General features: G+C 32.3%; 2 protein-coding genes across 2 annotated transcripts; both read right to left on the bottom strand.

The window, feature by feature from the left end:
- Positions 1-255: 255 nt before the first annotated feature.
- LOC130950508 (CLP protease regulatory subunit CLPX1, mitochondrial-like) lies at positions 256-6,773 on the bottom strand. Its single transcript, XM_057879029.1, has 15 exons — positions 5,731-6,773; positions 5,303-5,364; positions 4,989-5,083; positions 4,773-4,852; positions 4,412-4,462; positions 4,009-4,083; positions 3,856-3,933; positions 3,684-3,740; positions 3,181-3,251; positions 2,971-3,070; positions 2,630-2,734; positions 1,892-1,954; positions 1,167-1,289; positions 900-1,052; positions 256-624 (listed from the first exon to the last, which is right to left on the bottom strand). Exons 1-15 carry the CDS (start codon positions 6,565-6,567, stop codon positions 550-552), a joined length of 2,025 nt encoding a protein of 674 aa, XP_057735012.1. The 5' UTR covers positions 6,568-6,773; the 3' UTR covers positions 256-549.
- A 2,346-nt stretch (positions 6,774-9,119) lies between these two features.
- On the bottom strand, positions 9,120-21,283 carry LOC130949868 (uncharacterized). The gene is made up of 2 exons (XM_057878478.1): positions 20,983-21,283; positions 9,120-10,288 (listed from the first exon to the last, which is right to left on the bottom strand). Exons 1-2 carry the CDS (start codon positions 21,281-21,283, stop codon positions 9,120-9,122), a joined length of 1,470 nt encoding a protein of 489 aa, XP_057734461.1.
- Between the last annotated feature and the right edge of the window lie 2,058 nt (positions 21,284-23,341).

The following is a 23,341-nucleotide window of genomic DNA, read 5'->3' as shown; positions in this document are numbered from 1 at the left end:
CAAAAATGACTGTCTACTATAATAAATTGATATTATTAAAAGTCAAAACATGTATAATACAAAAGAATGAATCTATAAATATGAAACTAATTAAAATTTTGACCAATATGACTTACCGTGTTACTGGATTTGAGGTCACGCTCAAATTTACTATAATATGAATAAATGATCATTCCCCCATCCCCCACACCAATCATTGACGAGAAAAAAAAAAAGATTGCAAGACATTACTGAACTCTATTGTAAGGGGTTCATTACCCATCTATTAGGAATAATATAATTCTTAGGTACTTAAAAAATGTCAATTAAAATTGCACAATGCCAGGTTTTTATTTAAATGAAAAGTAAAACCCTTAAACTTTTGTATTAAGTGCTGCCTAAACTAGCAATGCTACATCTTTCATTTCTTTCTATTTCCTTCCTATCCAATGTAGCTATGCTGTTATACAAGGGATAATTACAGCAACTTATGAATATACTTTTTACAAACAACAATAACAATGACATTATACATCTTGATTATTATGGTATGAAGTATAGACATAAACATTACATGCTCATTGCTCTTGATGTGATCTCTTGTTCCCCATCTTGCAAGTCAGATTCAGCTACATCACCCTTAACCTACAATTCATGTGGCAAAAAGTGTCAGAACAACCTTAGCACATTCTTATAGTGCTGCAAATGGAAAGAAACAACTCTGAAATGATGCATTCACAAGGGCTTGTTACATGGATGAGTAACAACAACTAAAGCCCTGTGCTACTAGTTGGATCGGTTACATGGATCAAACAACACCAAAGCACCTAAAATCGCATGTTTAAACTGTTTCTAAAGTCTTGACCGACACCAAAGGATACATATAACATTCTTAGCCAGAATGAGCTATAATATCATACCTTTGAGTCCTCCATCTTAGCAAGGTACCGCTCTAAAGCACCTTCGCCACGGAGAATTTTTCCTCCGCAACCAACGGCGTTAACTGATCCTACTGATTCCTCATCGACAACAACTGCATCAATCTGTTCGTTTCCTGTCTTGACATCTGGAATCTGTTGCATACAAGCATTCAATGTATCAGTAGAAAAAAATAGACCGATAATCTCTCAGATCTTCAAAGATGGCCATATATATTTAAAGATATATATTGTTAGACATTTTCATACCTCATACATGGCTTCAGTTAAAATGTTTTCCAGTAGGGCTCTTAAACCCCTGGCGCCAGTATTTTTTGCCATTGCTTTCTTGGCGATCAATCTCATAGCTTTCTCTGTGAAGTGTAGTTTGACCTGAAGAGAAGGGTTATACAAGTATAAAATCTTTTATGAGTTATGGCACAGAAAAATTTTTGAACATTCCGAACAAGTAGTTCTGACCAGTTTCGACCAAAAAAATACCAACCCCAAATGTTGACAAGATCATAAAATCTAAAGCACGCACCATGTGTCTGGCAGAGGAATTAAGTCATGTTTAATGTTTAGTAGAAAAGTCATGTTTAACGTTTAGTAGAAAAAGTAACAGGAAGACGATGAATTGAGAAAGTTAAATCAAGATCAGAAGATTAAAGGAAGAAAAAGCTTGAAGATATATAGGGAAACAAGCAATTACTTTAGATGACCACAGGTGTCTTGAAAAGGATGAGGGGAAGCTTAACTCTACAAGAATTTGAAAGAAAATATAATATTAAGTCCGAGTCATTATTAGACAAACCAGTAGTATAGAATAGAAAACACATCAGTTGATCATTTCAACCAATTTAAAGTTTCATTTGTATCTGCAAATGCCCATATTTAGTTGCTTGGAAGACAATGATAACATAGGCTTGGTTTTTCATGCCACAGAGATACACAAGCATCTGAGACAGAGAGAGAGAATAGAGAAAACTGCTTACATTATTCATGCTAAATAATTTCTTGTACTGCTTAGAAAGTGCATTTTTCGGTTCTGAGAGAACCTGCAGAACCAACAAAATTTCAACGGTCATATGATTAGATGTATGAGCAGAATCTAGAATAGAATCTCTTTCCTAAATTAGGAGGTTTTCAACTATATATATTCCCAATGGGATCAAACACTTCTAAAGTGAGAAAGTTGGTAAAGTGAAAAAGTGATAGCCTAATCACCCTTGAATTAAGGTAATGGGACTCGCACATGATAGAAATTACAAATTCAATGGTAATTAATCCCCTTAATTTGTCACTTTACAATTTTCCTCACTTTAGAGAATCTTTTCCCTTCCCAATGCTATTATTGTAGGACCCTTGTACCACTACGCAAATTTCTGTCCTTGTGCTTGCCCATGTCATACACCACATAGTATTAAATCCCACAAACAACAACAAAACAAAGCCTTATCCCACTAGGTGGGATCAGCTATATGGATTAAACGACACCATTGCACTCTATAATATCAAACAATAACCAATAACATGCAAAAAAAAAAAATTACTAGATACGGTGGCAGATAGTCCTCAAAAATAGAAATTTGGTAGCTTTGGTGGTGACAAAACCAAATGATCAACATTCACCACAGCACATGACAAGCAGAATTAGTCCTTGGAGCGCTAGACTATTAAAAAAAACCAGGAAAAGCTACAATAAAATTGAAAGAAATATATGCAATGAATACCTGCATAAGCTGTTCTTCAGTTAAAGCTGACAAGCTAATTAAAATCGGAAATCGTCCAATAAACTCTGGTATGAGACCATATGCAATAAGATCAGCACTTTCCACCTGAAATTACTAATGCAACTTTTAGATGCATTTGGAAGGTTGTCTGCCGCAATAATTTAATTCTTTAATCTAATTTTCTGATTCTCAATTGCTGAGAAGTGTGGGAAGTATACTGAATCATAATAGTTTAAGTGCATAATCTGTTAACTTTTATCTGCATGAGTGTTTATCTATTATCTAGTTTTCTAGGAAGGGGAACAAGTTTTCCGAGTCAGGTAATTAGAGTAAATTCTCACCGACTCAAGTAAAGATGATGCTATGGCTGCATTTGTTAGTTGACCAGTCCTCATATTGGCACGAACTGGTGCTCCAAAACCAATGGAAGAATCATGTCGTCTGTTTATTTTACAAATTATTTGAATTCAATTAAAACTATGAGAGAACCAAAGCATATGTAAAAAATCTGGACAGAGAGTCTTACTAGGCAGGAATAAAAAGATATTTACCTCTCTGAAATTGTTTTTTCAAGATCAATGAAGGCACCTCCACATATAAAAAGAATATTCTTTGTGTCGATCTGCATATCATAAAAATGATAGCACAATCATTTAAAAATCTAGGGACTTTCTGGAATTATACTCATACTGCAGTAGATGATGGAAGCTGACCCACATTAACAAAATATTAACAACTACTTGCTAAGTGGATAAAAAGTTAAAGAAACTATTTCTCATATCAATCCTACATTTCCTCCATCATTATCCTTCAACCATCAGTAATCACTTATGTGTTTACATTCATTAGTGTTCATCACACAACAAGACGGTTGTATTGTACTTGTGCTTTCGATTGCTTTTTATAGGAGTGAAAAATATTTAATAATCAAAATTAAATTCCCTCCTTTTCTTCTCTCACAAAAGCCTTTCAAGACTCGAGACAGAAAAAAAAGATATGTGAGTCAGAAAATATTCTCATCAGATCAAAGTGCACACATGGATATGAAACATACCTGTATATTATCACCTCGTGGATGTTTCCTTGCTCCTTTCTCAGGAACATTTACTACCTACAAAGTAAGGAATAAATCCAAGTTCAAAATACTTATATTTTCCGAAACATTCACTTATTAATAAACTGATTATCAATAGTGCAGTCCGATATTAGTTTCCAAGTTTACTCACAGTTCCTTCCAGCATTTTTAATAGTGCCTGCTGAACACCCTCGCCTGAAACATCTCGGCTAATATTTAAGCTCTCAGCCTGTAATATATATAACAGTTAAAAGTAATCATGGATGCAAAACTATGAACTTGGAAAATTAAGATAGCAAAAAACCTTCTTAGTTATCTTGTCCACTTCATCAATGTAGACTATCCCTTGTTGAGCTGCTTGAACATTGAACTCTGCTGCCTTTTTAGAAGAAATTAAAAGCATAAGAATGAGATGTCAAGAACCAAGGAACAGATGTTTACAGTGTTTTTGAATATCCCATAGATCATAGCATTAATCTGCATTGCTAACAAAAGCTGTTACCAGCAAATCTAGGGACATTAGGTTCTTAAAAACTTATATAAAGTTAAGTGGGTATTGTTGAAGACAAATTCCTGTAAAAACTTCAGCTGTTGTTAAGTGAAGTGGTGACATGCAAGATTCTTTCGGAAAGTCAATAAAAGGTTCATTCCTAGAAAACTAAGTAAGAACCAAAATAAATCATAAACCTACAGAATAATTCACATACCGCCAGTAATTTATACAATATTGATTCCACATCTTCTCCAACATAACCAGCCTGCAAAAAAAACATTTCTTCATTTAGATAAACGACAATCTGAAAACTTGAGACAGCAATTGAATCCTAAAGTCAAAAATAGGTTAACACAAATTGACCACCCAGATTGTTCATATGAATTTTTAGTTTTTGTTCTTTTTCTTTCAAAAAAAAAGCTTCAAAGTTAAATTCAATCTTTTTACTCAATAACTTGAAAATTCAGATTTTCAGACAGGAAAATGAATAGAACATTGTCATTTCATAACTTCCTTCCACTCAACTCTTAAGCTACCAAATTTTAAAATGACTTCATCAATGAATACATACTTGCCTGAGTTAAGGTTGTTGCATCAGCAATGACAAATGGAACATTCACGAACCGAGCTAGCGTCTTAGCAAGTAATGTCTTCCCTATTTGATGGAAGTTAGATCAGCATAAAAGTCATGTAATTTTGGATACAAGATGACAAAGCAAACGTCATGGGCATAATGAATCCATGCTTAAAATTCAAGAAGGAAAAAAAGGTAGTTGCTGAGAACTTCATACCTGACCCTGTTGGACCCATCAAGAGAACATTACTCTTTTCCAGCTCGACATCATCATTATCTAATCCTTCTGGAATTCCAGAATCAGCCTCTGACCTAGTGTTAAAAATCAGTCAATTCAGTCAGAGAAAACAATTATGATAAAAGAATTTGCAGATGACATTATATAAATGTTATGATGAACAGAATCTCCTGGAAGGGTTTAGGGCAAGGAAACATTAATAGAGGGGGCAAGTAATTGATCTCAGCAGCATCAACTACTGTTCCACAAAGGAATAGAACCAAGAAAATGGAAGGAAAACTGAAAAAACTTACCCTTTCTGTTGAGAAGCATGGTATATTCTTTTGTAGTGGTTATAAACAGCTACTGATAGAACCTTCAACAGCAAAAATATATATACACAATTAATGATTATATAGCCAATGTCCACAACTTAGTAAAATGCATTAACAGTAACTTATAACTCTGAGCATTTCCCCCTCTTCCACTCAGGCACCATACAAAAAGAGTGAAACTAAATTTATACACAAATATCATTTTGCATAGAATCCATCTTCTCATCATATCATGATGTGTAAATTTATAGACAAACATGATTAGCATAGGATCCAATGTACTTTGAGTACTGATAATTTGGAGCAAAATAATCATTAACACACTAAACAAAGCATGAATACAAACAGAGTTAACAAATTTGGGCATGATTCAACCATAAAAAATGTCAGGCACATATGGAAAATACCTTTTTGGCCCTGTCCTGACCAATTACAAACTTGTCAAGACCCTTACAAATCTCCTTTGGAGTTGGCAAGTCCCTCCCCAAATTGGAACCACCCCATGAACTCTTCTCACTTCCACTGCTGCCACCGGAACCACCTTCTCGGGGCCCAGAAGCCCTTATAACATTAACACCAGGAGCAAAAGGTGGCCCTGGAGGACTATGCACAGCAACACCACCACCACCACCATTCCCATCACCTGAACCAGGTGCATTACTATCCCCATCACCACCACCACCACCATTACTATTCAACACTCTACCACCAAACCCATTGATTCTCCTAGGCACCTTAGTAGAATCAAAATCAACATCATCGTCATCATCAAGATCGTTTTTTTCAGAGACCCTCTGAGCCCCAATCTCCAAAAAGCTACCTTGAAGAGGCGCAACGCCATAAGGGCTGAAGTAATAGGCAGCGTTACAGTTGGGGCAAAGGTTCACAGTACCATTGAATTGGTGACCTCCCTGGCGAGTTGGGAGCTTGAGGTTGTCAATTACAATCATGTCCCTGGAGCAGCGTGGGCAATTCGGATCGGCTCGGATCCTCCTGGACCGGGTAATAGGGTCGTCCGAGCCTCCACGGCCCCATTTTTGGCGGTGCTGGAGTAGCCTATGGTAGAACAAGAAAGTGCTGGTGTTGGTGAGGACGCGGTGACGCTGCTGCTGCTGCTGATGATGATGGGGCGAAAGGGTGAAGTAGGCATGTGAAGAAGAAGAAGGAGAAGAAGAAAGGATTTTTGGGTTGGGATGAAGCTTGTTTCTGTGCTTGTTCCATGTAGTGAAGAGTATTCGAGACATTGATTGGGAGCAATTTCGGGGGTTGAGAAAGGAGAGAAAAGAATTGGGATTTTGATGAGATGAGGTTGGAGCTTTGGGATCTGTGTGTTGATTTGTTTATGCCATTTTCGTTCGTGTTCTTCCGTGTTGGGTTGGGTGATTAGTTTACTCAGCTCAGCACACAAAGAAAGTATTGCCTGCAAGAAAATGTGTTTCTGTATAAGAGAGACGAATAGAGGATAAAGTAAATAGTTTGTATTTTTTCTGAGAATAAAGAATTTTATTTGAGCGAGTTTTCTATTTTTTTTTTTTCCATCATTCACCTTTGAATATTTTCTTAAGCTAAAACAATTAATCACTACTTTCTAAACCTACTGGAAATTCAATTTCGACAATAAAAGATTAATAATTAGGAGAGTGATATTATTTTTTTTTTAATTCGAAGATAATTTTTGTGATTTACTCTTTTTAAATTTACAAATATGAGTTATAATCATTTTTTCTAACAAAATATAGTCATACTACATAAATAAATATTTTTAATAAGTCACCAAAAAAATAAAAAATAAATATTTTTAATAAACAAATTATTCATACATACTTGTGAATTCTGCAATTCAAATCTTATCATTATCATCCTATTCACCTTATTAAGGTCCAATTTGGGTAACTAACTTAACTAAATTCTTTTTGATAAAATAACTTAAACAATAAATAACTCTGTTAAAGTAATTTATAAATAAGTTATTTTGTATTTGGATTTTTAACTCTAAAAATGCTTATTTTATAGAAATATGATGAAAAGTAGAAGTATTATGGGCTTGTTTGGGTGAGCTTTTAAGAAAAGATCTTTTTTCGAGTTATCTTTTTTTAAAAGATCTTATAGAAAAGTAAAAGTAATTTTATGTTTGGATATCTCATGTAAAAAGGTCTTTTTATCTATCAATTATGTTTGGGTATAATAATATAAAAGTACTTTTTTGTTTATTTATTACATAAAAAATATCTTTTTTTTAAGGAAAAAAGATCTTTTAAAAAAAGATGTAAATTACAACTTCTCAAAAAAGATCTTTTTTTAATTTTACTAGTACTTTTATTTTTACTATTAGAAATTTGCCAAACACGTTAAAAAATAAAAAAAGATCTTTTTTCATTGAAAAAAAATCTTTTTTTTTAACAAAATAACGGCGCCCAAACATGCACATATATGAGAGAAGTTATTTTTTTAACTTCTCTATAAACTCCTAAATAGTTTCTTAAAAAGTTGCAATTTGATTTTAAAAATTACACCAAACATTAATACTACTACTTTTCATAAGTCAAAATTAAAAAAAAAAAGTAACTTCTAAATTTCTCAAACGGCCCTTAGTCTTTCTTCTTTTCATATATGTTAATTTTATCCTTTTCTTATTTGCATATTTTGTTATTAGTACAAAATAATTTTTATATCTTCTTATATTTTTCTTTAAAAATAAAAAATTTCATTCAAATAAATTAACTTTTTAAGTTTAATTATACAAAAACATAATTTTAAGTTAAAAAACACATAAATTATTTTAAAAAGTACAAACTTTTAGTTGAATATATAATACAAAAGAATAACAAAAATTTTAATTGAATAAAATCAGATGTAACTTAAATATGAATTTATATGTTTATAAAAAAAAAATTATGTGTTTACTTCCTATGTTCTTTTTAAAAAATTTGTGTCTATCTTAAAAAAAAAATTGTGTTAACATTACAACATTTTTGTATTTATTGTCAATAAATGTTTATATTTGCTTCTTATATTTCTTTCTTAAAAACAATGTGTGCTTACTTTCAAAAGTTTTTTTTTTGTATTTATCATCACAAAATCTATGTATTTCTCTAATTAATATTAATATTTACTTCCTATATTTTTCTTCAAAAACTTGTGTATTTATCTTCAAAACCTTTTTATGTTTATTATCATAAAACAAGTTTAATCACCTGTGCCATGCACATGATAAGATTAAAATTATAATTTTAAGTTGTTATGTTAAATTTCATTTTAATTATAATAATTTAATTAATAAAAAAATAACTTGTATGCGTTGTTTTTCTTTTTTTAATATAATATTAATTGTATTAACTATAAAATAGTTATTTAATCTACTTTTTTCAATAAATCAGGCATATATACTCAATATGACCATAAATAATCTAGTAATACTTAAATCTACCAACAAAATTTTATATGTTGGTTTACTGTGAAGTAAGAAAATATCAAAATCAGCTCAAAATGAAGAACAAATTAATAGAGAATCCTAATGCAGAAAGTTTTGTAATAAACAATAAATAATTTAAACCTACTGAATAACAATTCAATGCTATCTTTTGATACCTGCAAAATATATACATGAAACAATACCGTATCAATGTTTGTATATAAAATTATACGAATTTTAATGATAATTTTAATATTTTCAAACTATTAATGTATAATAAGAATTCATCTATTAGTTCCTAGAATTTCTAAATTTTTTTAAGTGATAGTAATAAATTTTAATAAATAAATAGATTTAGTAAGACATTTTGTTATTACCTTTTTATTATAGGCTCTCAAAAACTTCTCTATATACCACATTCATCATGCAATTATCTTCCAAGTGTCCATGATCTTGCAACAGCACTCGCAGACCATCTTTACTCGTTACCCTTGATAACGTAACATACAATTGACCATGGGTGAAAACTGGCCTTGGAAGTTTCAATAGAGTTTGTCCATGGGACTTATTTATTATCATTGCAAATGACATGATAATTGGGAATTGTCTTCTTTGAAACCTGACCGGCAATGTTTCATTATTTGGAATTAGATTCACTCTTGGGATAAGAATAATACTTCTAACTTTGTTACCAGTTAAAGTCTTGCATTCTATCACATGATTTCCCATTCTTCTAACTTGCATCCTCGTTCCATTGCACAAACTATTAGTTTGGTCTATATTCTGCAGCAACATAACAGGAGCGCCAACCTTCAGAACCAACTTGTGTGGTGGTAGACCTGAACAATTTATTCCATTTAGAATCTCCGGCGAGAAATCATCTAACTCAAGTTCCATATTTCCCTCTTCAGCACACACAGAGTCTGAACTTAAGTAGACTATTTCTTGTCCAGGTAGCCCTGCAGTCATCTTGTTGTTGACATCAGTGACACAAAAATCCAAAGTTGGTGCAAGAATTGCTCTATCCTTGAAATAAATTTCAACGGATAAATTGGATAACATATTTGGATACACAAAATCAATGAGGTCATCCAAAACTGTCTCAGAGTTCTTAATCAAAATGTCAAATGGTATATGAACGATCGATTCACCATCTGTTGTATCACCAGCCAAACCATCACCAATTTTGAGTAGCCATTCTGCAAAATTTCTGAGTTCTTGTATATTGTTGTTTTCACTTAGTGACAATCTCATGTTTTTTGTAAGCTTCAAAACCTTACAGTTATGCCACAAATATGAAGAATTAATAGAAGACTGAATTATATCTTGCCTTGAGTCTCTGAGAATTATAGGTAAAATTTGTCTAAAATCTCCTCCGAGAACAACAACTTTACCTCCAAATGGCAAATGAGCATTATACGAATCTGAGCACCTTAAGATGTCTCTGAGGCATTTATCTAAAGCTTCGTAACAATACTTACTTATCATTGGAGCTTCATCCCATGTGATTAATTTGGCCTTAGCTTGGATATTAACCTTGCAAGAGGACTTCCCTGTTTAATGCTACACAAAGAATCCTCATTTATGGCAAAAGGAATTTTAAACCTTGAATGTGCAGTTCTTCCATTAGGCAACAAAAGTGCAGCAATCCCACTCGAAACAACATTTAAAACTATACTTCCTTTAGACCTAATTGAGCATGATATAGTTGACCATAAAAATATTTTTTCACAACCACCTTGATCGTATAAGAAGAAAAATCCACCCATATTACCGCTAACAGCACCAATTATTTGATCGTATGCAAATTTCTGCTCATTAGTTAGCCTTTTTAAATACCCACTTAGTTCATTCGCAAGAGCATTAACGTCAAAATAATTGAAACAATTGACTATTACGACTATATATATATATATATATATATATATATATATATATATATATATATATATATATACTAATTACAAACGATATGAATTTTTAATGAAAATACTTGATACTAATAAAAAAATTATATAAATAGAAATTATTTAATTTCAATTTTAATTTCATATAACAAAATAGTGGTTTTCAAAAATTATGAAATCTTTTTTTGACATATGTATTATGCCATACGTATAAATTATACGGGTTATTATATAAATTCATATATATGCATAACAAAACAGTTTAATATTATATATTTTCTACACTAATTATATGTCAATATTTTAAAAAAAGAGATAAAAGAAGAGATATATAAATATGTATAATATTATTGCTATATATGAAACAATTTTATATTGCTTTAATTATAGAGACTTACTATAATTATATAAAATTTAATTTGAGGAAATAATTTCCCTTGTCATAAATAATATACTAAAACTGTTAGTATATTATCTTCTTTATGATTAATTGAATTTATCAATGATTTTTTCGTGTAAATCGTTATTACCCAATTTTTAATAATTACTTAATATACAAAATTTGAAATTGGAAATTGTTATTACTAATTCAATTAACTGTTAATTGAGTAATAATTGTCAAATTATTAAGGTACAAAATCATTGATTTACTCAATTGATTTTCATATATTATTTATATTTCAAGTAATAATTTGAAATTATATTATTTACCCAGTTAATAATACTATTATTAAAATTTATATTTTGCATTGATTTTTAAATCAATTATTAAATAATTATTTTTGTTAAGATAATTGTTTATAAATTATTTCAAATTATATTTTGTTAAGATATAATTATTTAGATTATTACTCATGACACGGGTATAATTTCATTTTATACCAATTAATCAATTATAATTATATGACACGGGTGTAATTTCAATTTTATCTACGGATTATTTTTTGTAATAATATACAACATATTATTTACCGTGATAATTTAATTTGATTGATTTCTAATTATTTACGTACATAAATGATTAAAATGTATAACATAAATATCGTAATTATTATAATTCTATGATATAATTATAATTAACATATTTTATCATAATTAAATATTGATTTGATGTAATTATAATGAAAATACTTTCCCAAAATAATATAATCTACTATTATTTATCCACTAATTATTTGGAAATAAACCTTAATATGATTTTTTACATCTCCACTATGAAAAATAACTACTTAGATATACCAAATAATATGTAACATATTACTACTTGTATAAGTTAAGGCACAAAGACAGGATTTAATTAAGGTGATTAAAACTTTCACCAAATAGAATATGACCTCAATCGAATAAAAAAAGGTACTCGATTTTGCATTAATTAGCTAGTCGAAGAAATAACATACTCATTCATTATTCATGTTTCATTATATTTTTTAAATAATATATAGAAAACATATATCTTGTGTATAAAAATGTGACTATTAGTAATTTTATTAATAAACCTTTTTTTAAACTATTACTAATTTCAATTTTAATAGAAAATATGAGGAAATAATTTCGCTTGCCATAAATAATATACTAAAACTGTTAGTATATTATCTTCTATATGGTTAATTGAATTTATCAATGATTTTCCTGTGTAAATCGTTATTACCCAGTTTTTAATAACTACTTAATATACAAAATTTGAAATTGGAAATTGTTATTACTAATTCAATTAACTGGTTAATTAAATAATAATTATCAAATTATTAAGGTGCAAAATCATTGATTTACTCAATAGATTTTCATATATTATTTATATTTCAAGTAATAATTTAAAATTATATTATTTACCCAGTTAATAATACTATTATTAATAATTATTTTTTGCATTGATTTTTAAATCAATTATTAAATAATTATTTTTGTTAAGATAATTGTTTATAAATTATTTCAAATTATATTTTGTTAAGATATAATTATTTAGATTATTACTTATGGCACGGGTATAATTTCATTTTATACCAATTAATCAATTATAATTATATGACACGGGTGTAATTTCAATTTTATCCACCGATTATTGGTAAATAAATTTTATTCCAATTATAAATAAAATCTGTTTTTATTGACAAATAAATTGTCTTTAGGTCAACGATTTAATATATGTGGAGGTTCATTTTTTGTCAAATATAATGAAAATACAAATAAAGAAATAAAGGATAAAAATAAAGTTAATAATATCTTACACTACTTCATTTTATTAAATTATTTAAAAATAGCACATCCACAAAAAATAATCGTAATATATAAATTGAGACAATAATTTAAAATTCTATAATTATAATTTAATCAAATACTAATAGTAAAACCAAATTACCTAAACAATATTGAACCTATTCTAATCCTTATTCACGTATAGTATAGAATCATTCTTGTAACAACAACCAACTGAAATAACATCGTAAGTTTTAATATTTAGAATTCGTGCAAAATCAGACAATCCTCTTGTTAGATAAGCTTCATCATCCGCTATCCATGCAATGCGGCAAGGTATAGAATTGCCACACCGAGAAACCAAACTAACTCTTATTTCCCTCAATGGCATTGTATACATGCAAAAGAAAGCTGGTAATTTCTGAAAAAAATTAAAATATGTTAAAAAATTATTCTAATAATGAACATCTTAAACTAAGAAAATTTAAATATATTACCAATCGTTGAAATTGCATATCTGAATTTGTCATGAATTTAGCAAAACTGAACGCTTACATCCTTCGGTAAAGTAGAGACTATTGCCTCTTCTTTGAACGCTTACATCCATGTAGTTGGAACCCGAATCAGTGAAGACAACTCGATGAGGTATTTTATGGATGTGATGCATTGTAAATGATTGTGGCAAAAGACAATCGAACTGGAACATTAGATGATAAGAATAACTTAGAGTAACAACAAATAAAAAATTATCAAAAGAATAATATAATAGAATGAGTATATAAAAAAATATTATAAAAAATTATAAATTGTACCTTAAAAGGATCGGATCAACTTCAATAAAAAACGAAGAATACATTTTTATTCTATGAAGTAGTAAAAAAAAAACACTAAATATAAAATTATGAATTGACTCTCAAATTTAGATTCATGTACCACAGGAAAACACTATATATAGACTTTAGTAAAACAAAAATAAATATGTAAATTATCTATTATTAAGGTAATTTTTTAATAATGCATTAAATTTTGATTTGATACAATTATAATTATAATGAAGATATGTTTCTAAATTAGTATAATTATATTTTTATAAAATAATTTAAAAAAATTATTTGATATACGTGAATTGGGTAACAAATATTTATTATTATTATTATTACTATTATTGATATTATTATTATTATCATTAAAATTATTAAAAGTATTTTTAATTGATAATTGATAAGTAGTTTAATAGTGCATTAAATATTGATTTGATATAATTATAATGAGGATATGTTGCCAAATTAGTATTATTATATATTATTTATTTAGTATTAATTATAATATAATTACAATAAAATAATTTAGAATAGAAAAAAAATTTATTCGTTTTGGAGGGAAAACGGAGACATGAGAGATCGACACGTCACCTTTAGTAGTTGGGGGAAAACCCAGTTTTAGTATATTAAGTAGATTTTTATATTTACCACCAAAATATTTAAATGTTTACTTCCTATGTTTTTTTTTCAAAAATTTGTATTTACCTTCAAATTTTCGTTATAAAATTTGTATATTTATTATTAAAATTTTTTTTGTCTTAATGTTAAAGCAATTTTATGTTTTCTTCCGATACTTCTCTTCAACAATTTATGTGTTTACTCTAAAAAATTTTATCGTCATAAAATTTATATGTTTATCCTCACAAAAGTTTTGTGTTTATTGTCAAAATATTTATTTATTTATTTTTTATGTTTTTCTTTAAAAATTTATATTTACCTTCGATACATTTCTATGTATAGTTACAAAATTTCAGATTAAAAAATTTATATATTTCTTTTCTAAAGAAAGAGCTTAACACAATAAACTTGTTACATAAAACACAAAAGACAAAACACCAAATACACACCAACACAATAGGATTTATTTTCTAATATAAATTATAAAAAAATATTTATTTTTCCAAAATTCATGTCTAAACTTTATTGACTGAAATGCTGTTTTTTTTTTTTGGGCAAGTTCGCTGCATCCCACGGCGAATTCTATAAAAATTATAGAGTTTACTGTACTCTCCTCTAAACTTTTCTTTTAAAATTTTTAAAATACACGTTTTAAATTCATGTCATCGTCTTCAAAAGAGTATATAGATCTACAAACAGTATATAAAAATATACAAAAATACACCGACAATAAATAAGGCTTCTTCAAGGATTTTTTTAATTATAAATTAAGAAAACAAGTCATATATGGCTCCGAATTCCTTGGCATACTTCTCTTGATGAATAAAAATACCATTTTCAGTTTGCTTAATTTGAAGCCCAAGAAAAAAATGAAGTTCACCCATCATACTCATGTCAAATTCACTTGTCATGAGTTTTTCAAATTCTGTACAAAGGGATTCATTGGCTGATCTAAAAATAATGTCATCAACATAGATTTGGACTAGTATGAAAGAATTATTAGAATTCTTGATAAATAGAGTAGTGTCTGTAGTGCCTCTTTGAAAACCATTTTTCAAAAGAAAAGAGTTAAGCTCTCATACCAAGCTATAGGAGCTTGTTTTAAATCATAGAGAACTTTTGATAATTTGAAAACATGGTTAGGAGATTCCTTATTTTCAAATCCAGGTGGCTACTCTACATACACTTCTCTATCTATCACACCATTTAAGAATGCACATTTCACATCCATTTGATATAATTTAAAACCACAAAAAGCAGCATAAGCTAAAAGAAGTCTTATGACTTCCATTTGGTTCTTCTAAAACTCCTGAAGCTCACCCTCCATTGCCTTTACCCAAGAAGGGTCATCAAGGGCTTCCTTGACATTTTGAGGCTCCATTTGAGAGAGAAGAGCAATGTTTGATTCTTCACTTGCCTTTCTAGTTGAAGACCGAGTTTTAACACCATGAGAGACGTTTCTAATGACAAATTCCTCAGGATAATTCTTCAAGAATCTCTATTCACGAGGTCTGTAACACCCTAATTAGCCTAAGCCTTACCTCGCGTCGTAAAGCAAAGGTTCATCAAAGGTTACGACAGTTCTAAGCTTTTACATATATTATATAGAAGGAATTAATAATATCTAGAAGCCCGATGAAGAATATAGCATAAAAATAGGATTTCAAAAGCGCAAAACGTACTAACGAAGCTACTGACTTAACGCATAAGAACAGATATAAAACAACAAAACATCATAGTATAATAGTATAATATCATAAGACACTATCCACGACTCGCGGAGTTTAAGCCGGCTAGCCATATACAGACCATGAATGAAACCAGACAGTAAAACACAGCTTATACAAGTTTTTGTTCTCTCAAATACAAGCCTATTGGCAAAACAAAACACAAAAGTGAGAGACATATACATAATAAATCAAAAGACTCCAAAAGAGTATTCAGATCCTCCGCTCCTGTCACCAATCAGACAACTCACCGAGGTGGGTTACGACCTGCATCTGAAAAACATAACAGAAATATGGTATGAGAACTGGAGGCTTTAGTATGGTAACAGTGCCTAGTGATGCAAGATATAAGACCCCAGGATGCCAAAGGCAATCCTAGACTCCATATCCATCACAATAATTCAAACTTAAAGCATTCTAAACCAAATCAGCATAAAAGGAATTCATTAACACAACTTAACCCGTAGTACCATATAAGGGTATTCTATCTTAGGGGATTTCTATTTTAATCAAACACCGCTGTCCCACAGCCTTCACCAACCGATCCGCCATGTGATCCCATCGCCATCGCCTTCCGAACCTCCTCAACCCCAGTCAAAGCACAAGTATATACAATACAAGTAAAACACAAGTAGAGGCATATACAACAATTAATACAACTAGCAATTAGACATGTTAAAAAAATAGGGAAAACAATATCAAGTCGGCAAAGCATACAAACAGGTAGAAGATGCACATGATGAATGACTGCCCTACTGGCTGTAATATCACATTGTCGGTTCAACTGCCAACCCGACACATCTCCATGGAGATGTTGCCCTTCGGATTCATGGTATGGGAACCCCCGAAATATAGTGCTCGGATCACTATCCAGGGGTTTTGCGCCTGTACGCTCTGATGATCCGAAGGGATACGAGCAGGATATATTGCCACCGACCTCACATCTAAGCGCAAGCGGGACGAACCACCGCCCTTACGCCGCCACCACTACCACGACAGGCAGGATACAACCTCGGCCCCTGCCGGGCGCATAACATCTCATAATCTCAATGAAAAAGTGGTACTGTGGTTTTCAAAACATTTTCAGTACAAGATGGATCCATCACTTCATTCAGAGTCCTAGACTCGTTTCCAACCACTGTTCATTCAAATTTCAGTTCCTTGATTTCGCATTTCATTCATCAACCATCCATCACACATCATCAAACCTTCCCCAATATAACCGAAACCTAGTACTCCGTTTGCTAACCTTTTTCCCAAATAATATTATCTAAAACCCTTGAACCATTTCTCATGTTTGAGCACCCAAGAATATGGCCAAAAGTACTAAAAAGGTGTTATAGAAGCTTATAACCACGTCGGGAAGGTGAAATAGTTGAAAACAAAGTAAAATTTGAGAAACAGGGTGTGTGCGTCCGCACGCCCAGGAAAATTTTTAAAAGTGTGCGTATGTACAGAGGTGTGCATACGCACAGGTGTCAAAATATAAAAAGGTCTGTTCACTCGCACAACCTATGCCAGTGCCCCCAACAGACTGACCTCCCTAACGTGTGCATGCGCACAGGTCTGTGCGTACGTGGTGTGCGAAATTGTGATCACTACTTTTCACAACTCAAATAATCCCTAGTAATGGCCCCAAAAACTTGGTGCTCAATACCGTGGCATAAACACAACTTTGCACAACTAACCAGTAAGTGCACTGGGTCGTCCAAGTAATAAACCTTACGCCAGTAAGGGTCGATCCCACGGAGATTGTTGGTATGAAGCAAGCTATGGTCACCTTGTAAATCTTAGTCAGGCAGACTCAAATGGGTATAGATGATGAATAAAACATAAAGATGAAGATAGAGATACTTATGTATATCATTGGTGAGAGCTTCAGATAAGCGTATGAAGATGCTTTCCCTTCCGTCTCTCTGCTTTCCTACTGTCTTCATCCAATCCTTCTTACTCCTTTCCATGGCAAGCTTATGCAAGGGTTTCACCGTTGTCAGTGGCTACCTCCCATCCTCTCAGTGGAAATGTTCAACGCACCTTGTCACGGCACGACTATCCATCTGTCGGTTCTCGATCAGGCCGGAATAGAATCCAGTGATTCTTTTGCGTCTGTCACTAACGCCCCGCCCTCAGGAGTTTGAAGCACGTCACAGTCATTCAATCATTGAATCCTACTCAGAATACCACAGACAAGGTTAGACCTTCCGGATTCTCTTGAATGCCGCCATCAGTTCTTGCCTATACCACGAAGACTCTGATCTCACGGAATGGCTGGCTCGTTTGTCAGGCGAGCGCTCGGTTGTCAGGCGATCAACCATGCATCGTGTATCAGGAATCCAAGAGATATTCACTCAATCTAAGGTAGAACGGAGGTGGTTGTCAGTCACACGTTCATAGGTGAGAATGATGATGAGTGTCACGGATCATCACATTCATCAAGTTGAAGAACAAGTGATATCTTGGAACAAGAACAAGTGGAATTGAATAGAAGAACAATAGTAATTGCATTAATACTCGAGGTACAGCAGAGCTCCACACCTTAATCTATGGTGTGTAGAAACTCCACCGTTGAAAATACATAAGAACAAGGTCTAGGCATGGCCGAGAGGCCAGCCTCCAGTGATCAAAAGATTCAAAGATCTCAAGATGTCAAATACAATAGTAAAAGGTCCTACTTATAGGGAACTAGTAACCTAAGGATTACAAAGATGAGTAAATGACATAAAAATCCACTTCCGGGCCCACTTGGTGTGTGCTTGGGCTGAGCAATGAAGCATTTTTCGTGTAGAGACTCTTCTTGGAGTTAAACGCCAGCTTTTGTGCCAGTTTGGGCGTTTAACTCCCATTTTGGTGCCAGTTCCGGCGTTTAACGCTGGGAAATCTGAAGGTGATTTTAAACGCCGGTTTGGGCCATCAAATCTTGGGCAAAGTATGGACTATCATATATTGCTGGAAAGCCCAGGATGTCTACTTTCCAACGCCATTGAGAGCGCGCCAATTGGGCTTCTGTAGCTCCAGAAAATCCACTTCAAGTGCAGGGAGGTCAGAATCCAACAGCATCTGCAGTCCTTTTCAGTCTCTGAATCAGATTTTTGCTCAGGTCCCTCAATTTCAGCCAGAAAATACCTGAAATCACAGAAAAACACACAAACTCATAGTAAAGTCCAGAAAAGTGAATTTTAGCTAAAAACTAATAAAAATATACTAAAAACTAACTAGATCATACTAAAAACATACTAAAAACAATGCCAAAAAGCGTACAAATTATCCGCTCATCAGTACGCACATGTTGCAATTTTCCCATTGGCGTGCATGCACACAAGCCGTGCCAGTGCTGCAGGCAGATTGCCTTCCTCTGGGTGTGCGGACGCACAGGTCTGTGCGTACGCACAGGTCACAATTTTTGCAGAGTGTGCGTGCGCACATACCAGAAAACATAAAATTCTGTAACTCTGCAGAATTTTCAAATTTTCAACACCAATTTTTAATGATCATAACTTTCTCTACAAAATTCTAATTTTTACAAACTTTATACCGATTTAAAGGGTTTTCAAAGATCTTTAATTTTAAACAAATTTCAACCAATTTTGAAAACCGAGGCAAAAGTTATGATTAGACAAATTTCATTAAAATTCAAATTTTACCCAAAATCATAATTTCCACAATTTCTTTATAAAACATAACCAAAACCAAACCAAACCATTCCAAGCTCCACTTTCCATCAAAATCAACCCTCTATGTCATACTACCCCAAAATTTTCACATTTTTCCTTCACCTTTCCTCATCTACACATCAACATCAATATATCTCATATATCAAACTTCATTAACAATTTTCCAACTACATTACTAATCGATCAACACCAATCTCACATTTATCAACAGAATCCACTACTCAACTTCACAAGTCATTCATCCTCATCATATCATTATTAATCATCAATATCAACTCAAAAATCATCATTTCATCAAACATCATCATACAACAACATCTGACAACTCATCAACCATTCAAATCCAATCCTATCCTATGGGTCACTAGCCTAAGTGTCCATGATTATTATATACTACATAAAGAAAACCAAAACCATACCTTAGCCAATTCCCATTATGAACCAAATGAGCTTTCAACCAAAATCCAACCACCAATGTAGCTCCAACAAGCACCAACAAGCTCCAAACTCACAATAATCAAGCTATATACATATAAATCACCACAAAATCAACCTAGGACTCAACATAAATTAAATATTCACAAGAGTTCAAAGCCTCTTACCTTTTTCACATATTTGGATGTCAAAACCCAAAGCTAAGCAAGGATTAGAGTGAACTTAAACACCAAGAATCACAAAAACTCATTTAATCCAAAACCCTAGGTACCCGAAATTTTGGAGAGAAGAACTGGGAAGATTTTGAGCTTACCTCTAGAGTTTCTTGGATGGATTTTATAGAGCTATTCACAAGGAACGTGTAGCCGCTGACGGCACACAAATCGGAGCTCTATAGCTCAAGATATGAGCTTGGGAAGATTGAGGGGAATATGGTTTTCTTCCTCCTCTCCTCCCTTTCTCAATTTCTGAAGTGTGTGTGTGTTTATGAGGTTAGGGTTCGTTAAATGAACCTTTATATATGTTGGGTTTGGGCCCGACTTGGACCCGATTCAACCCGTTAGCGTTTTTAACCCGTTTGGCCCAACTTCGGGCCAAACCTTTAAAATTAACGCTCGGTTTTCCATTTCTAATGTTTTTCTAAGGTTTTTGACTGTTTTCACTTTTTCTCGAGCAGCACCGGACAAACTTGAACCGGTTCAACTGGTTTAACTGTCGGTTCGCGGTCTTCACGGTTTTTTGTAGAGAATACAGTTCTGACTCAGAAAGACCCACTGAGTCCAAAAATGATGTTTAAAACCTCAAATTCTCACTCTAACTTTTTGGAATCAAAATTGAGTAATATAACCACTTAATTAACCGGTTCAATTAATTACGGTTCTTACAAGGTCTAGTGGACTTGGAGGCAGATTCAATCACCAAGGGATTCAGGAAACTGTTGGTTTCAGGATTTTCTTCAGATTCATGAGACAAAATGGAATTGTCTCTTGTTGAATTTTTAGCAGCTGCAGTTTCTGGTTCAGTTTGTCTAAAATTTTCATTTTCATGATTTTGTGCAGTTTCATTGTCCTTTTGAGCTTGATTCCCTGCATCACAGTCTTTTCTATCATCTCCAAAGGTCACAAAACCTCTATCATACTTGTTTAGTTTGATGAAGAAAGTTGACCTTCCAGTCATGTGCCTTGAGCATCCACTATCCAAGTACGACACATCTCTTTTGTTCTTGGATGCTAGGCAAATCTACATTAAAAAATTCAAGTAACCTTAGGTATCCAAATTAGTTTGGATCCTATGAAATTAATCCATCTTGCTTGCCCAAGTGCGTTGAAATCACAAACAACATTGTAAATTTGGTTTCCTACAATTCTTTTTTTAATGAAGCATTGTGAATATGAGTGACCGAATTTCTTGCAATTAAAACAATGATTTTCTGATGCATATTGCCGAAATTGAGGTGATTTATTATACTAGAAATGATTAAAAGACTGGAATTTTCTGGTTTTTGGAAGAGGTGCTTTTCTTTTGACAAATTGATTTTTGTTATAATTGTTCCTCTTTGTAAAAGCATTCCAACAAGAATTTTTGAAAGCTTTTGGACTTTTCGAATGTGAGATTTTATTGAAAAAGGTGGATTTTTGAAAGCAACCTCATTATTCGAAATGTATCCCAGACCTGACCTATTTGATGTAGGTTCTGTTTTTGATGATGGCTCGGTTTTACTAGTGTAAAATTCATCAAATTCCTCTTCATATGTGGGAACATACCCAAGACCAGGTTTGTTGGAAGTGGATTTAGTTTTTGATGAAGAAGCCACAAATTTTGTAGAGGAATCATTAAAAACTGCACTTTCTTTGATTACATAACCTAAACCAGATTTTTCAAACAGTAGTCTTTGACTTACAAGTAATTTGTCCAAGTTACTAGAACGTTGAGCAAATTTTTCTAAATCACCATTCAATCTTTTAATAATTTCATTTAGTCTTTTATTTTCAGCAATAAGCTCTTGAGAAGGATCCACAATGTGCTTTTCTTTTATTTCTTCAAGTTCAGATTTTAGAAATCTGTTTTCTTCAATAATATCCAAAGCACATTTAGTTTTCTTTCACTCTCAAGTTCTATCCTAACTTGACTTGGCTATGCTAATACCTAACTCTTCACTCTTAGTGCTTACTGATAAACTATTATTTTATGATTTATATTGTGTTTAATTGTGTGGTTTTATCAAGTCTGCACCCACTTATTCATATGATTTGCATGTATTTACAATTCCTTCCCAAAATTGTTCTATGATTGAAAACTTGCTTCCTAAAGATCTTTTAATTGTATATTTTTATTCTCCTTTATACCATTCGATGCCGTGATCTGTGTGTTAAGTGTTTCAGGCTTCACAGGGCAGGAATGGCTTAGAGAATGGAGAGGAAGCTTGCAAAAATGGAAGAAACACAAGAAATTGAGGAGATGACCAGCGAGAAGCGACGCGGACGCATGGCTCACGCATCCGCGCAAATTGGAGAAAATCACAGCGGCGCGAACACGTGTCTGACGCGAGCGCGTGGATTAGAATCTGCACGAGTGATGCGAATGCGTGGACAATGTGCACGCTTGGAAAGGAAAAACGCTAGATGACGTGAACGCGTGGACGACGCAGTCGCGTGACGTGCGCGATATGCAGAACTTACAAAAATTGCTGGCGTAGATTTTGGGCCGCGTTTTAACCCAGTTTTCGGCCCAGAAACGCAGATTAGAGCCAGGGAACATGCAGAGACTAAGGACGATTCTCATTTTGCATAATTTTAGTTTTAGTTTTTAGATCTGATTTTACTCCTCCTCTAGGTTTTCTCTCTACACATTCATAGTTCTTAGAATTTTGTTTTATTGCTTTTTGGATTGGGATATTGAGAAGAGTTACTACCTCCGCCAAGACTTCATCATTCTAGTTTGTTTCCTTACTTTTCGCTTATTCTTTCATATCCTTAATTTGTCCAGAGTTACAATTGGATTATTTTTATAATTTATTAATACAAGAACCATTTTTAATTTTAATTGATCATTTTTATTATTGTTTATCATGTCTTTCTTTATTTCCCTTTTTAATTTTGTGAAGTTTACATTCATGATAATGGAGTAGTCCTCTAACTTGATTGGGAGTTGATTAAAAGGAGAACCTTGAGTTGGAAAACTCAAGAGCTAAATTGTAATTGCGTTTATTGTTGGCTGGCTCTCTAATCACTAACA

This window comes from Arachis stenosperma, chromosome 9 (genome assembly GCF_014773155.1).
Source record: "Arachis stenosperma cultivar V10309 chromosome 9, arast.V10309.gnm1.PFL2, whole genome shotgun sequence".
NCBI lineage: Eukaryota > Viridiplantae > Streptophyta > Magnoliopsida > Fabales > Fabaceae > Arachis > Arachis stenosperma.
The sequence above is the reverse complement of the archived record's forward strand: the minus strand, read 5'-3'. Positions and strand labels throughout refer to the sequence as shown.